The sequence below is a fragment of the Haemaphysalis longicornis genome, unplaced genomic scaffold (assembly GCF_048455015.1).
Source record: "Haemaphysalis longicornis isolate Haplotype H1 unplaced genomic scaffold, Haemaphysalis longicornis Haplotype H1 scaffold_80, whole genome shotgun sequence".
In the NCBI taxonomy this organism is placed as follows: Eukaryota; Metazoa; Arthropoda; class Arachnida; order Ixodida; family Ixodidae; genus Haemaphysalis; species Haemaphysalis longicornis.
Genome location: NW_027526446.1, coordinates 222,629 through 240,487, shown reverse-complemented (window position 1 = coordinate 240,487; position 17,859 = coordinate 222,629). Strand labels below are relative to the sequence as shown.

The window sequence follows — 17,859 nt, the reverse complement described above, 5'->3', positions numbered from 1 at the left end:
TTTATTTACAGCCCGGCGGGCGACTAAAAAACAGGACTCGCGCGGAGCTCGAAGACGGCGAGCCGAGCTCTCCCGCGCCCGGACCGCGTCTCCCTTATCTTCATCCCCTCGTCTTGCCGCTGGGGCCGGGGAAGGGGGAAGAGCGAGTCCTTCGTGGGGGTCCAACCCCATGTGGTGGCCATTAGCGCATCCGGTGCTAGCAGGCGCAACGTTCCTCCGAATGCGCGGCGTTTCAAGGCGCCGCGCGACACGTGCGTTTCATTTGTGCACTGCTCGTCCCACGGCCCGCGCCAGTTGGTGCGTCGAAGCGCCCGACAGTAAGTAAAGCGTGTCAAAGTAGGAATGCGTGCCCTGGGGCGCACAGGTTAATTGGCCCGATGCCATCTAGGTGTATTTTCTTTCTTATTTTTCTTATTTTTCTTTCTTCCTCACTTTTACAAACATACCTCCAGCCGGAATTTATTTTCTGTGACTAAAAAGGTGCCACGCGAGCACATTTTGGAATAAACACGTATTTAGAAATAACGCAGTAGTAAAAAAATTACCTCAACCACTCCCGTAAACAGACTTTGAGTACGATATTTCCAAAGCAAATGCGCGCTTCTTGTATCACGAGAATGTGCGCAACCGTGCGTTATTATTCATTTCGGAAGTGTGCCTGTAATAAAATCAAATGTATTGAGATGTAATGATATGAAATGAAATGTAATGAGGCTTCGTTATCAAACCTCAGGTCATTAGCGGTACAATTTTCCTGAAAATGGTGCAACTGACGTCCAACAGTTCTCTTGCTTGTAGGAGCACTGCAACACTTCGAAATTTAATGTGATGTTGTATAAAACCGATATCGCCCATCGTATCGCTTCCTGTGTCTGCCTTTGCTGAGTTCTATTCGTCGAAATAAACCGAGACCCGAAAAGGCCGACTTTTCTCATTACATCAGTGCTAGTTCGATGAAGGTCGCAAGTACACTGAAGATATCACCGTCACCACCCTAATAATAATAATCGTGTTCGCCATTATCATCATCATCGTCGTCGCCACCATCGTCCTCGTTACTATTATCGACAGCAGATCTCTCTGCGATTGATTCTTAGTTTTAACCTGCCGAAGCTATACATCTATATACGCATGGGCTATGTGGCGCGCTTTTGTGGAAGGCTCCAGATTAATTTCCATCGCCTGGGGGTATCTTTGACGTACGACGAATTCTCGACTCACGGGTGTTTCCGCTTTTCGCGTCTATATGAAAAGCATCCACTGCAGCCGGGGTCCAACCCGCGTCCTCGGACTCAGGAGCAGAACGCCTTAGCCACTGAGCCAATTATCACACGTCTCCATAAACCTCCAACAGTTACTGTCTTGTGCCTTTGAACAGGGTGTGTTCAGTTATTTGTACCTGAATATTCTTATTTCATCCCTCCATTTAGTTATCGGCCTCTCTTGGCAACCATTTCGCTACCCCGGGTGTCCACCGGCTGTCATTTCTCCGAATCACATGTCGAGCCTAACGCCACACTTTCATCCGGATGTCTCCCACCTGAGTTTCCTCCCTTACCTAAGACGCTCGTTTCACACGTCTATACGTCATTCCTGTAATTGGTCGACCTAAATTTTCCTTCTAAGTGCTCAGTAATTCCTCAAGTTATTGCCCCGTGAGTCATCACCGGCAGTGCGCAGTGGCTGTGCACCTTCCTTCAAAATGCCAGAGGTAGGACACCGTTCATTACTACAGAGTGTGACTGGATGCACTCTATATACCATTGTGACTGTAGGGCTGATTTTGTTCTCGGTGCTTGAATTGCTTTCACAACTTTGCCAGGATAGTGCGCCTATCTCTTCTAGTATTTTACTGCCGTTGGTGGAGGGGGTGCTTTCTGCGTGCATATTTATCATTGCGTTCGATTTATTCATATTTCTCTTTCAACATATTCCAAAGTACAGTTTCTAAAGCGTGCGTTGCTGTAGTCTTTCTCCAGAGCAAGATGATGTCATTCGCAAATGTCAAACGGTGCAAATATTCTCCATTTTCTCGTGACCTCGGTTTCGGTGAGATGGTGTTCCATTGCCTTACGCCCTACCTAATGGGAAACTTCCCGCTCTTCTTGTTGAAACATCATGCTCATATACATTTTAAATATGGGGTGTTTATACTCTCCCAAGTTACACCGCAGGCTATGAATGGTACTATATTTGAGGGCTTCGGAATAATTTTGACCTCCTGGGGAACTATAACGGCGACCATGCATTTCTTTTAGATGAACTCCAATAGCGCAGTAGGAACGTGCCTTGCGCTCCCTGTTATCTGCACGCTACCCATTTTTGCAGGCACCTCTTCTGAGTCAAATGATTTTTCGTTATCTGTAACTGGCATGTAAAAAGGTTGATTATACTCCCCAAATTTTTCCATTACATGGTTGACGACGTGAATGTGATTCATTGTTGGATATACACTTTATTCGGATGTTGCCTTGGTTGCTCGAAATCGGAGGGGGTCACTAAAAGCGGTGAACTCATGTCTTGGTAAGAAACCTGTGCAAAGCGGAAAGTTTTTCTTTACTCCACTCCTTTTGTTTGAAGTGAGTGTAAAGTTGCAGGAAGCAGTAATTGAGTAAAGACGCACGTTTAGAGGTCAACGGTAAAAGAACACCATCCTTTATTTACAATGAGTCGGTTGAAGCCGAAACAAGCGGGTCAACTTTTCTTCACCAACATGATGACACTTCGTACACGAGGGAAGCAGATGCGCTGTGAACTATAATAAAATGATGGGCAACAAATGTGCATTTCGTGAGCGTAGACTTGCAAAGTCGAAATACGCGGCCGTGCGCATAATCTTCGACCACAATGAGGGAAATACAAGAGCATCCGGAGCACGAGAGGTTAATTGGGTGATTGCACGCGCTGGAGAATACCATGACATATGACCTCGGAACGCTACGGCAGCAAACCGTGATCACAACACCGCCTGACAGACATCACGACATGTCATCCGATGACCTGCGTTATCATAAGTGGCGGCAGAAATGTGCCCATACGCACAGTCTTCGGCTGTTACCCAGTGTAGAGCAATGATAGCAAGACTACACAACGCTATAGCTAATTTTTTCAGGGGACCCTGTAGCAGGCTATACAAGTGCATGCACGAACATTGTGTATCTATGCATTCATACGCGGCAAGTAACTTTACTGCGTGTAGAGCCCTACGGGTTTCATTAAATCATGGTGACAAATCATACGCACAGTAACACAAGTAAACAGAATAACAAATCCTGCGAATTCCATTCCACAATTTCTAACTTCATACATTACTACTTCGAATTTTGTCGCTGCTATATTTAATACGATTGGAAGGCGTTGATGGAACAGCCTTTTGCGCAGGTGTGTTGTGCGAGCAAACAGGCGAAATGCAAGATAGTGACTGTTAATATGGGCCTTTTTTTTTTTGCAAGCGAAATAAATAGCGAAGTAAATGGCTTGGGGTAAAATTCAAATTCAAAGGACGTGCTAAATATTTTGGTGAATGGGTGTTGACGCAAAAGCTGGTTAACGTGCCAGGAATTAAAATTTAAAGCATTCCGTACAACAAAGGTACAGCTGAGGTATGAGACACATTGCGACGGGGGGTGATGAAATATTTTCGACCATTTTGAACCCTTTTACGTACACCAGCACTACATGTGGAAGAATTTTTTTGCCATTTTGCCTCGATGGTGAAAACTGATGCCGTCACTTGGGACGAAAACAATACAGTTGTGCAGAACCGTACGCCACCGTGCCAGCTAGAACTGTCTTCAGCACGCTGACAGGCAACGCACCAGCTACACGCGATATTATGACAGATAATTGACTTTGTTGCTTTAATAAGGTGTGATGGTTGAAGTTCCTTTCAGCTTATGACATTGCGACGTGCAACTCCAGTCGCCGTCCTCTTATCTTCCCTTCCCACACGCCATGCAGCGAAGATTTCTTTAGAACAAACAGAACGCAATTTCTAATCTTGAAAGCGGGCCAGCCATTGACTACTCAGGCAACAATCTGCGTCGCGATATAACAAGGACATCTTCAGCAACTTACGATCTATACATTACTTTTCGTTGCACCAAAAGGTGCGCCAACCATGAACCTTGAAACATCGACGATGCCAGGCACACCTTTGACGGATAAAGGAAAACCGACGCGTTGTACCCCGGCAATGAAACGGATGAGATGACTCCAGACTCTTGCGGCAAAGCCTCTAACAACGCCTAGTCAAAGCTAGGCTAAAACGAAGCGGGGTCTTTCTGGCGAGCACTAGTCACGCGGTGCTTTCCGCTTTCTCTCTACATTCGGTAACGTCCGACGAGCTTCAAACACTCGTGATTCAAGCTCAGGGTACTACAGCCAGGATGCGTACAGGAGATGCGCCGGCTCCCCGGATCTTCATCGGGAATACAAACAGCGTGGAACCGACGGAGGGAAGCTCCTGGAGGTTCGCAACGTTTACGAGTCCATAGACGTTGGCCGCGAGCAGAATGTGCTGCGCGCCCAGATCCTTGGACATGCCGTAGTCCAGGGACGGTGCGTCGATGCCGACGCCGTACACCTTGCGCTTGGACACGAGCCACGTGGCCGTGTCGGGGTGGATGCCCGGGTGGTGCGGCCTCGTGTCGAGCGGCGAGGACGTGCCGTTGACCGCGGGCTGCCCGTGATACTTGTACCAGGACGGCCAGAAGCGGGACCAGCCCGTGCGCACGAAGAGCACGCACCCTTGAGGAAGCCTTCCGTGGATGTCCTCCCAACGCATGACGTCGGAGATGCGCAGTCGGTAGTCTCGACTGCGCAGCACGTGGATGACGATGTCGATGACCGCGCCGGGGGCCACGAGTCGGTTGAGGGGCAGGTCGGTCACGGACCAGCGGCCCTTGAGCAGGTGCCGGGGCGCGACCACGTGCGTGCCGCCGCGCGTCGAGGAGCACACGTTTTCCTCCTGATACCTGCGTGAAGGCGGAGACGCGAAAGAAGAAAATATCAGAGCGCCACTTAAACCACTTTTGTTCCGACACATTGCGCACGGAAGGCGCTCGGTTATATACGACGGACGCGCGTTGGAGCTCTTTCTCGCGGATGGCTGGTTGCAAGATGTGAGATAATGTACGAATACAAAATAAAAGTATATAAACGTTGACGCAAGCAAAACGTTGATAAGCACATCGCGTGCGGTCTGTAATCATAAAAATGATATCATTGTTTTTGCATAAATATTGTAGAAAATACTTTCTTTGTCAAGTAAGTAAGAGTATTTTTCCACTGTACATTGCAGTCATTCTAAAGTCTGCGACGCTTATGGACTCTTGTGCTTACCTTTTTCCGTAAGTGGTGTAAATCCGTGGTATGCTGTAATATTCGCTTTTTTCTAAAATTAAATCCATTCTTCGGTTCCACCGCTTTGACGCGATGATCTAAATAATGGCTTGCCTAAATCACGTAATCTCGTAACTGTTCGACTTAAAGGGGACATGTAGACAATACACAAGTTTGGTTTATTCGAAGGACTGCCTCATTAGAATCCTACTGACACCACTTTAAAGGAAAACTTGGCTCAAAAAAGCTATATAATTAGGAAAAAAGCGAATGCCCATGCGACCAACTAGCTCATTTCCCGCAACAGAACATATGACGTCATTTGTGCCAGCTCTTCGATCGGCTGAGGCCGGCAAAAGCAAACGCAGATTAGGCAGGGCTTAAAAGCTTGCCGAACAAGCTATAGCGCTTAATTGTAGGGCATGCTCTTTTTACAGCACTAATAATGGTGGGGTAAACGTAAACATAAAGTACACGTAAACATAGAAGTATCAATGCGTACTGCTGCGCGCACTATGCTTGTTTTTGCTGGCACAACACTGCGGCGCTTTTGGGTTGTCTCAGACCACACAGCCGATTGGCGTAAGCGACGGTCTTACATGACCATATTTGTCGAGCGAACACCATGTTTCACGAAACGATTATTTTACACCTGAACAAAAACAAGCCAGTTAAAAATAAGGCAAAAACAAAGCAAAGGCAGAAAACGGCCCGCCGCGGTATGGTGGCGCCATCTAGGTTGACTAACGGTAAACAAGGCTCCGCAGAAGCTTGAAGACCTGTTCTTGTGATGTCATTGCAGACGTCATGAAAACACAGTATTTGGCGGGGAATCAAAATTTTAACTTAAATTGATTAATTTCTTAGTGACTAAAGCATCGTTTTCTGACGGACAAGCGCTGGGGGCGCTATAAAACACGAAATCTTTCGAATAAAACAAACTTGTATTTTGTCTGCATGGCTCCTTTCAAGACCTACCCCTTTGAATAGGCTTTTATTTATCCAGGTTATCTGGATTGTTAACTTAATAAAACTCTTTGCCCACTTTAGGATTATTTTATTTATGTGTTTTTCAGTGTGTCAGAACAAAAAGCATAAAGCGAAAGTCCGTATCTGAAAATCGACTCCCGCAGTGCGCGATACACCATATTTTTTAACTGAACATTCATAATGCTTTTAACTGATACAGCTGCGCGGCAACACAACGTAACTTGTTGCATATCCTCTCGACGTGAGTGCAACCCGGCAGCGTCTTATCCAATTCTAATCCCAGATACGTCACACTAGCATTTCGTGCTAGTGAAGCACACGAACAGTCTTTGAGATTGTGGGAACCCAGGAACGCAGGTTTCAACACACCAGATTTATTGTGGCGATTGTAAAATTACTGGCCACATACGCACTAAAGCCACTGAGCGAAAGAAGGACCCACTGGCGGACGAAAAAAGAAAAAGCATAAATGCAGGCACACACAAAAAACGGAAGCTATGATAGGGGTACGGTATTCAGGGCGTGATGGATCATTCTAAGTGTCGGTGTTGCGGGGTTAGGTAACTAAACTATTCAGTGAGGTACAACCGAAGTGAGGTATAACCGACAGGTGTTAGAGGGGCGCAGTAATTCATTTTATTTACTAACGGTCATTACAAGATCATGTGTTCTAACACAAATGCTGAGGGAGAAATTTGATTGATTGATTGTAGGGTTTAACGCGCCGACGCAACGATGGCGATGAGGCGCGCCGTAGTGGAGGGCTCCGGATTAATTTTGACCACCTGGGGATCTTTAACGAGCCCCGAAATCTCGTACACACGGGCATTTTTGCTTTTCGCCTCCATCAGAAAAGCGGCCGCCGCGGCCGAGAATCGAACCCGCGACCTCGTGCTCAGCAGAGCAACGCCTTAGCCACTGAGCCACCGCGGCGGGTGCTGAGGGAGAAAGCTCGGCATGCACTTTCTTTACGAAGCCTGAAGGAATAAAATATGAGGTTTCGATCGTGCGCAAACTTGTGCCTCTAAATAAGAGTTCGTGTTATGTTTTTTCTAACCGCTATTTATTAATTGGTTATGTTAATGGAAAATTCGCTGGCGCCAACCCATATGTCGCTTACGCATTAGACAACAACCATAACAAAAAATAAGATGCGCAAATTTATGCCCTGCGTGGCAGTCGATCCATTGTATTTTATGTTGCAAAGCGATTTTTTAGACTATTTTTATCCATTAGAAGTCGTTCACGCCATCATATGGACTAGAGAAACCTCCAAAAGGCGCTAAAATATAGGCTCATTGGGTCAGCTGTAAGCACTGTCTAAGACGTGAAGCTGGCATGCAGGGCAGGGCTGTTTTAGTCTGAGCACATGGACCTTTATCAGCTGTACTTTGCGTGCTACGGTGTTGCAGTTTCATTCGAGCGACTGAATTCGCGACTCGACGGGGATCGGGTGATCCCACACATCGGGTGATGCCTTAGCGCCGCTCTATCAATTGTTACCGTTCAACGGCCTGAAAGCTTACGGACTCAACAATAGTCCTGGATTTCCTTGGACTGTTCACCGCGAAAGCTTCCCGCTCCAAACAAGTGCGTCGAGCGTAGCGTGCGGCACAGAAAAATACTCCATGTCGTCAGAGAGCACGCTAGCGCTGTGTCGATGTTCAATCAGTATACCTGCAACAACCTAGATCACCCACGCTTCCACTGGCAGTCTGTTCACCCGCCAGTCATACCTCGAAAGGAGAACCTCACGCCACCTTGTGGGTTACCACAATACAACCTAGAATTAAAGGCTATAACGTAGAATCTGCCCCCCTCTACACCCTCAATTAAGCAAAAAAAACAGGAATCTACACTTCGCTTTCTTCAAACAAACACGTTCCCTCAGTCCGTCTTCATATGCAGTTCTCCAATCAGTATTTACCTCGATGATAGTTCTGGAGACATTCGGGCTCCCTGTACCTCAGATACTGGGAATGTAGCCTAACCCGGACTTGCCACCCCATTTCCCTAACCCCAACCTAAAGCAGTGGGAGACATCGCTGTCCAGCGCTGTCCAGCGCTGTCCAGCTGTACGACAATCAGCTCATGCTGACGGAGAGGGCAGAACGTGCGAAGACACTTCGACTATAGCACTAGAAAACACCTCACACGCAAAAAAAAAACTGTGGTTGATTCCTCTGCCATAGGAATCGGTAAAAAATGAAAGTGAAATGTGCAGCGTAATCTGCAGCTGAGCATTGTTTGCGATCGGCGGATGTTTTGCGGGTGTGCTTGGCGAGCGACGTCCTGCTGGCGGGTCGCTTTGGCAAAGGTGTACTGGCGTAATTTCTGTGACGAATACGACGTCAGTGAGATCTTGGTGTATCCCGGCATAAAAACAATTTCGTATTAAAATATACAACCCGAAAATGAACAACCCTAAGTACAAGGTACTCTTAAGTACTAAAGGTTGCTTCCCCGCAAGAAGACCCTGTGTGAAGGGGTGCACCCTTTACAGGCCGCTTGCTTCGTTGCACTGGCGTCCCTTCCGTGACGGATATGACGTCATGAAAATTTTTGTGCAGTCCGGAATAAAACACTCCCGTGTTAAAATGCTCAAAAGTTTATCTCCCTCCCTCCCTCCCTGCCTTCATCGTGCTTCCTTAGCGCATATGTAGACTTGACATAGTTTTCCGGAATACTTCCATGGCGACACCAATAAACGCACGATTCTCAACACAACGAAGGCATGCCAGAGCGAGAATTTACTGTTAACTGCACTACAATCCTTCAAAGAACCCCAGTAAAATCTCCACTGGAGGAAAATGCCAAGAACCAGTGTTTTTTTTTTGCAGTTCATGCGCCATTTGTACGCAACAGGGGCGACAATGTAACGAGGTGCTTTTCTCACGACCCCAGTTTCCCAATGAGTTGGTGACTCACCGCGGCAAAACACCCCCGTGCAAAGGAGCCCTATACGAAAGGTCGAAAATAACTTGCAAATTTTCTTCAGTTTACAGCGAAGTCTCTCATTGAAGCGTTTTTGAGCCGTCACAAGTTACTGGGACGTAAAACTGCACTCACAATCAGAGGGAAGAGGGGGAAAACGGACGGAAAGGCCGGGAGATTAACCAGGTGTAGAGCCCGGTTTGCTAGCCTACACTGGGAGAATGGGGTTCAGGGGATAAAAGAGAGGGCGGGAAAAGAGGAGGAGAAAGGAGCGGAAATGCACGCGCACACTAAAGTCCCGTTTTTGGCACTACATTCCTTCGTGTAAACTCGTACCTTTCAAAAAAGGTATAAGCGCTCTTCTGCGAAGTTGATGGTAGGGACCAATGACCTAGGGTACACTCTCTGCTGTGAACGGTGGATTGTCCAATCGGCTTAGCTAGGTGGCAACTACTTTCCGATAAATATTTAGGGCAGCGACACCGAACGTGCTCTATTGCCTCTTCCGACACGCAGGCGGTATAGCAAGTTCTCGGGAGCCTTTGGTCCTGGAAAACGTGGTGCGCTTCGACTTTCGGCCCCTGCCAAGTGCTCCCAGGCAAATGTGCGCCTCTGTACGCATGTTGACCTACGAATAAGGCCTGCGCGTAGTTATGGCACCCCGAGGCTTTAGCGCGAGTCAATCTTTCTTCATTAAGTCGTTTTCATTTCTCCCGCCTCCTCGCCTTCCATAGAGGACAACTTTCACTGGCGTCACTTCTAGCATTCGTAGTGCGGGTTCCGCAATCAACGGTGATATGTATTTGCCTCGCGGGGAACCACCGGAGTTTAGCGGTCGCATGAATGAATGCATTCTCGGGCAGCCTGTATAGTTCGCACAACGCCCGCTTGTGCCGGCTTCCGTGTATTGCGTAGGGTGGCGCCTCGGGTCACGTGACCTGCAGGCTGCGTTACAACCTCTGCTAATGAATTAGGTGGAATACCGGCGTGTTCGCAAGACACGTGCCAGGCCACCACTTATAATGCATGAGCTTTCCTTGGCGAGTACCCCATCGAAAAAGCGGGGTGGTTCATATCGACAAAATGAATCCGTAATTCTTCTAGATAACATGTTTATCTTCTGAAATAATAAGAAAGAACTGAACAACAACAACAAAAAACATAAGCGTGTGACACAGTGCACTAGCAGTGCATTTGTGTTCAGGCAGTGAAGCCAACTTGAAAGAAACGTGACGTGTAGTGCTTTGATATGCGGCTGCTTACAATGCTCCCTCTAAAATGTCTTCCCAGCAATGTGTTCTTGCGCTAAACCGATTTTGGAGTTGGTTGATGCATAGCGGAGCGGCTGTGAAACATGCTTACGTATCAGCAGACGACTCGGAAAATTTTTCGCCCTCTCTGGTGAATGCGGATGGGTCTAGAAGGCTGAACTGTGGCCCGTGTAAGCAAGGTAAACCCTCCGTCCTTAATTGCAGCCGCTGATGTAGATGAAAGCAAGGTGTGGCGGAATACGTGAGTGGAGTTTGAGCGTGTAAGCTCTGGCCGTAGAGCCATGAACCGAACAGCAGTGACATGCATGTGTGGCCAGGCCGATAAGCCAGTGAAAATGTACGACTGGATTGCAAGCGTAAAATTAGAACCATAAAACTAGGTCTTAATGAAATGAGATTGACGTCCAATGTGATTCTGTCAGTTACTCTTTGTTCGAGCCCCTTTCAACACGACTTTGCTTTAAGTGCGCATGAACTAGTCCAGCTGGCAAGCTCGTCGATGACAAACACATCCGGCGGAGATATTTACGACACGTAAGTGCAGAAATGTTTCGAAAAAAATGTGGTTGATGCCTCTTTCATAGGAATCGGTAAAACACGAAAGGGAAATGTAACTTCACAGGAGCATTTATTGGGCATCCATACGAACTTGCACATCGTTATTTATATTACGTCGCTATGGCATCGCTAGACGCATCAACGTTAGACGCTGGATTGCACGCGCCGGAACATTGCGCAAATCCTACCCATGTGCAGCTTTCCCGCTCATGGCAGTCCTTTCAACAGCGATTACTCCGTACTTCTTCAGCGAAATGTAAATTTATTTTCCGCAGCCAACATTGGGGGAGAAAACTTGCTTTGTGCGCAGTTTGAAGTCTCGCACATTGCGCGACTAGGTTCCTGAGCCATGGAAACTGTCCCATAGGAATGCATGGGGAGTAAGATTTGACATAGAATTACACACAAAATATTCAGAATCCTGGAATGTTCTTTTAGTATTTTGATGTTCACGTTGACTTCTTGCGTTATTCCGAATATCACTTTCGTGAAGTGGTTTTGCTAGGTTCCTGAGAGGTCGGAATTTTGAGCGAGAAAGCTGGGCATGGAAACCACAGCCCCTTGAAAACCGTGCGAACGAAACGGAACCGAAACCGAAAGCAGTAGGTGGCGGAGGGTAGAGGTGTGCACGGGCTCGGGCCACCCGACTTACTTATCACCCGGGCCCGGGGCGGACTCGGGCCGAAATGTAAATGCTTCGGACGGGCCGGGCCGTCCTGACGGCCCGGGCTGGCCCGGCACAGTGAAGCAATACTTAGGTTTTCTATGATATCACAGAAACTACATGTTGCTGACGCGGTAAAAGCACGGGTCAGGTTTCTTTTTATATTCCACGGGACGTATCGTTAGGCCCTGAGGCACATGTGGGCGTATGGCAAGCCGGTAAGTGTGAGAGATCTGCAACTGCATGTCTTGCGATGAACTGAGCAACACATGCGGCTCGGCGACACACCGCGTAGGGAAGTACAACGATGACAATTCAGCGTGACTAGTTTCCACCTCTAACTTCGGGCGAAAACAAATTTTCAAGGTGGAACACTTTGAACTGCAAACACTGCCAGAGAAACCTGCGTCTCCATCTGTTTTCTGTAGGAGTGCCCTATTCAGAATTGCGTTTCCTTCTCTGAGCCAACAAAAGCGTAGCTGCCAAGGTGCCAATTCAACTTTACTTTTGCTCTTTGTTTCGGTGGGAAAAAATCGTTGCGAGCGTAGCTGGTGGTAGGATGTGGCCTGTGCCCTCGGGCGTCGTGGCCGGCAGACGAAGACGAAAAGAAAAGCGCAACAGTGGAGTAGGGTGGTTTAAATGCGCCAACAGCCGCCTAAACAGTAACACTTAATATAATTGAAACTGTATAGATAAGCGATATGGATCGGTATAGAACGTAGTGAAGCGGCAACGATAAAATGTGCATAAATGCACGCGTGTACTTTGCGTCCTGATAAATAGAAGGGACCGAGTCCAACAGCCCTATATACTCTTGAGAAAAGGAAACGTATACTGACAAAACAACAAAGCAAGTACACACCCTGTTTAAACAAACACGAACCGGCTGGTCCCCTGGCATACAGGTTCGGATAGCAATAGCAAGAATCAGGTTCAAATGCGCAAGGTGCCATTCTATTTTTAATTGCTTGTTTTAATTCATTTATGGAACATTATGAAATTCTACACAAAATTTCGGGTGGTTTTGTTCCGGTTAGGTGAGCTGCAGCTCTTTTTTTTTTTACTATTCAGTGGGTTGGGCCATTTCGGTTTTGTCTACTTTTCTTGAATATTTTTCAATATCACCATGAATATGTCCGTGGTTGGGGGGTTTTTTATTCATTTTTTTTTTAGGTTGGATGGTTCGGTCACCTTTATGTCGGTTTCAATTTTTTCGTATGTAGCTAAAAAGGCAGTCCTACAGCAGTTCGTCAGATCCCATCCTAACAAACCGCACGTCATTTTACTCCAAGAGACATTGGCTCAGTCGGTCTCACTTTCTGGATTTGAATCTTATACGGTATACGGAGACGGCAAGAGAGGCATTAGTACTCTCGTCTCGAAAAAGTTCACTTTCACCGTTCACAATCTCTTCATGGATCACAGTAAAACGGAGCACTCGCTAATCGAGATCATTCCGAGTGGCCAGCTGAGGGATAGCCTTTTCATACTTAACATTTACAGCTCTCCTCGAGACATGAGGCAGCGTTTTACTTCTCTCATTTCCAAGGCGGTTAGAAAGGCGGCAGGATCTCCGCTTGTAGTTGCTGGAGACTTCAACGCCGCGCAGTACGGACGATCGGCAAACTTCTCGGCAGTTATGGTAGATCACAGTGGCAAAGTTTTCAATTCTGCGTCCTTCAGGAACACCACCCCGGCTAGAGCCGAGCAGGCCGCGGTGGCTCTTGCTTTACTTGACGACAGCCGGCATCGAATTTACACCGATTCCCGCGCAGCCGTTAGGGCCTTTGCGTCAGGTTCCGTTTCGGCCGAGGTAGCTCACATCCTAGGTAATAAGGTCATTTCCTCACACACTATCATCTGGTTTCCCGCTCACCTAGGGTCGCACTTGTCATTAACTAATCTCAATGAGGTCGCCCACACCCGCGCGCGCGAGATAACACACCGCGCCGGGTCGGACGGAGGCGATTCCTCGGGGATTGGTTGGGAGGTCTTCAGAGACACTTTATTCACGTTCAACGAGATTATTCAGCACTATAAGCTGGGCAGGCGAACGTTTCCTCTTCCGCACGAGAAACTCTCCAGGCCGCAGGCAGCCACACTCAGAATGTTGCAGACCAGGTCTTATCCTAGTCTATCCACTCTCAGCTGCTACACGGACACTTTTGAACCGGACTGCCCGGATTGTGGCGAACGTAGCAATCTAGATCATATGCTCTGGCGGTGTCCCTCACTTCGGGGCCCTCAACGCAAAACCGAGGAAGAATGGCGCTCCGACTTGGAGAGCCCTGATCTAATGCACCAGCTAAGGGCCGTCCAGAGGGCCCACGACGCGGCGGTGAGGCTCGGCCTCCCCGTCCCCACGTGGGAGCGGCCCGCAGCGCTGCCGCCCTGAACGGCAGCAGTGCTCCTCAGGACATTCAATAAAGTTCATTGTCTGTCTGTCTGTAGCTGAGCGAAGGACAGCTGCGGTAGGGATATGTGCATGATTGTTATGTTTAATTGGGGTTGTTTTGCCCGTTTAATGTTGGTTTTGCCTGTTATCATTTCCCTTAAGGTGAATTTTTCCGCCTTTAGGTAGTTTTCGCTTCCAAACGTGCCCCGATCAGGCACGGGCCCCTACGGTATTTGGGTTGGAAACATGCAGCCGGCCAGGGCCGGCCCGTTGGCCTTCTTAGTCGGGTCGGGCCAGACCTACTGCGATAAGCACCGGGCCCGGGCTGGGTTCGGGCCCAAATTTTCGGCCTGTGCGCAGCTCTAGCAAAGGGTGCCTCCGCGTCCCGCGTACACAAAAACGCTGGCATCGAGGCGCCAACTGTCGGTGCTCATTAGTGTCATGATCGTGTGCAGGTTTCACGCTCATGGCAGTCCTTTCAACAGTGATTATTCTGCAAGTTTTTTAGCGAAATGAAAACTTATTTTGCACAGCTAATATTTGGGGTGCATACTTGCTTTGTGCACGGTTTCAAGTCGCGCACGTTGCGCGACTGGGTTCCTGAGCCATGGGAACTATCCCATAGAAATGCATGGGGAGTTAGATTTAGACAGCGAATTACACAAACAAATAGTCAGAAACCTCAAATGTTCCTTTAGCGTTTTAATCTTCACGTTGGCTTCTAGCTTTATGCCAAATATCATTTTCCTACAATCGTTTTGCTAGGTTCCCGAGAGGTTGTAATTTTGAGCGAGAAAGCTGGGTATGGAACTACTTCGCTTCACTTCTCCTAGACGGCAGCATCTCCTAGACGGCATCTGAATGAAGAAAGTAGTGGGAAAGATATAAGGCGCGTTCGGAGACCTACCTGCGCTTGAATTCCTAGCGCAGTGGGCAGACAGCTGTGTACCTCGCGTTGCGGCGAGAGAGTTCTTGGCTCAATTCCGGGCGCAGCCGCGTCAATGGAACTTTTTCCGGCGACGTCATTTCCGTGACGGATATGACGCTGGAAAGATCTTGGTGCACCCGGGCATAAAATATTTTGTGTTAAAAAAAAAAAAAAAAACGTCGTCAAAGACGTGTTGCAGAGGTAAGGAGAACACTGGGCAGACTGGTAATTCTTGCATTGCACGTATATTACTGAAAGAGAGCGAGTATGGTGTAAACACTGAAAAGTGAAATATTTTTCGCGTACATGCATCCCTGTTCCAAAGAGAGGCTGACTTTTCTTCGTACGAATGTACGGAACAGAAATGTCTGGCGCAGCGTCCAGGGCATCGTAGGGTTTCTGTGAGAAACCGAATGATGTAAGCATAGGGTTTATTTTGACGACTGGTGAAATTGAAGAAGCGTGAAAGAAGAAACAAGGCGTTTATTTCCTGTCTACACCGTGTGAAACAACCACGGTGCCATTGCGGACCTCTGAATCTTTAGGAAGAAATGGTGGCAGGTATTCGGCCTTTGACGAAGGAAGAAGGGAAACACCCGGGCAGACAGCCGCTAGGCAATCGTGGGGGGCACACGAAATGTGGGCAACAGAGACTAATCACGAGATAGCAATGGTGCATTAAACCATTGATACCTTACCATTATTAACTTAAACCATTGATAACTTACCATTGTTAACTTAAACCATTGATTGATAACTTACAGCCTTTAAGGTCATACATAGCACTTCCAATCCAATCCAATCAGCCCAGCCAATAATTCTCAAGCAAATTATGCGCTCGTACCCCCCCCCCCTGCCCCAGGCACTGCGTCCTATCAAAAATTAGCAGTGGCTTAGCTCGGCTATGACAAGATATACGTAGCGTGAGCTAAGGTTCAGCTGGTTATTCTTAGGTTTCCTGGTTGTCTAAGATTAGCTGATAATCATGCTTACTGTTGCTAAAAGGATTTCCAATCCAATACCATACAATCGAATCCAAATCATTCCCACCCAATTCAATGCAGTCCAGTCCAATCCAATGCAATCCAATCCAATCCAGTCGCGGCGGCGGCGGCTCCGGCGCGCCAGCTGTGCGCCGTGAGGCGCCACTGCTCCTCGCGCATGCGCAGCACGGCTCTCCGGGAACCACGCGAAACTGCTCAACCTCGGCCAGTGTAGCTCACGCTAAAAAAGCGGCATCTACAGCCACGCACGATGCACAGGCACCACCCAGCCATGACAGTGTCCGCAACAGCGCCTCGTCGATTTCGTTGGGGTGATTTCAAATTACGCGCTCATACCCAGGATGCAGTGCGCCCTAGCAACAGTGTCGTCCACAGCGATAACACGGTTGCAAGGGTTCTAATCGGTTGCTTCAGAATGTTCCAGACGTTTACCGAAGTGAATCACGCCACACTAGCTATGCGTCTTTTTCCCTAACACAGCGTTATTTCTTTAGTAAAGCTGTTGACTGGGCTAGCTGGTAATTCATGTGGTGAAATGTAACGCAGGAAAAACACACGAGAATAAAAGTATACATACGGACAAGCGTTAGTCCGCGTGTATAATTTTCGGCCCCGTGTGTTTTTTCTGCGCTAGATGTTACCATTATTTAAATTTTCGGCCCCGTGTGTTTTTTCTGCGCTACATTTTACCATTATTTACTTCTCCGCTTTAACAGTTTCACTCGACATCTTACCACCTGTTCCACAGTCGTTGGAGGATGCCACGCGCACACCACGTGCCACGAAAGTAGTGCGTGTCTGACCTCATCTAGAGGAGAAGAAGAGCAACATGACCCAACGAACTTCATTCGTCAGCAGAAGCCAGGGCCGATTCCTCGGAACGTCGAAATGCTCTGTACAATCTCTCCCTCCACCTCCTATGTGTCGACAAAACAATGCCTCTGTGTCTCACCCTCTGTCTGGGCGATTATCCGAATAACGCTTCACGTTAAAAACAACAACGACGAAAAGCCGGAAAACGTTCCGGTGACATCGACTGTTGGGCGCAACCACCAGCTTCCACGTGTTGACATAATTGGCTTCACATGTATATAGGCCACACGGCGCGTCGTACGCGAGAAGGATTCATAACACGTTATGCACCTCATGTGGTTCGTAAACGCACGCACTGGCCGCTCTCATTTATGCACGGGTGCTTCTCCACTCTTCCTACATCCGAACGCCATCGGTCTCTGGAGTCGAGCCAGTAAATTCGGTTAGCAATGCTCTCAACGAGGTAGCCATTGTGCCTCTTGCGGGTCCCACATAACGCTTCAATATTTGATCTAAACGCGATCAAATAGTGAGCCTCCTTGAGTTCATGCAAAGTAGCCTGCACGGAGCCAAACCTTTAGTAAGTTACACGTTACGACACCGTGTCTCCGGAATGACGTGCACGCGAGAGTCTCACACGGCCGTGGAATAAAAATTGCGCCCACCTCACCGCGAGGGCAACCCTGTGTAGATGCGACGCATCGGAGGGTTCACTTGGTGTTTCCGTTGGATTGATTCTGAAATCGCGTGAAACGTGTCGGGAACGCGTATGATTATTATGTTTTATGATTATTATTATGTTTTATTGGCCAATTTCGGTCAATCTCCCGAAGTGGTATGCTTGGGTTCTTCGCTGTCGCAACGACCTTTACTCCATCATTGTTGCTGTAAGTGGGAGCTTCTTTTCTTTTATTGCAAGCGTTAATCATTGCCCCATCATGCGTTGTATCAGTAGCATC

At 47.9% G+C, this 17,859-nt stretch overlaps 1 protein-coding gene across 1 annotated transcript in view; it reads right to left on the bottom strand.

Annotated features, from left to right (window-relative positions):
* Positions 1 to 2,637: 2,637 nt before the first annotated feature.
* LOC144150843 (isatin hydrolase-like) overlaps positions 2,638 to 17,859 on the bottom strand; it is a 58,987-nt gene continuing 43,765 nt past the window's right edge. Inside the window, exon 3 of the mRNA XM_077682198.1 lies at positions 2,638 to 4,976. Within this exon, the coding sequence (XP_077538324.1) occupies positions 4,370 to 4,976 (607 nt within the window). The 3' untranslated portion in view covers positions 2,638 to 4,369. The remainder of the gene's footprint in view (positions 4,977 to 17,859) is intronic.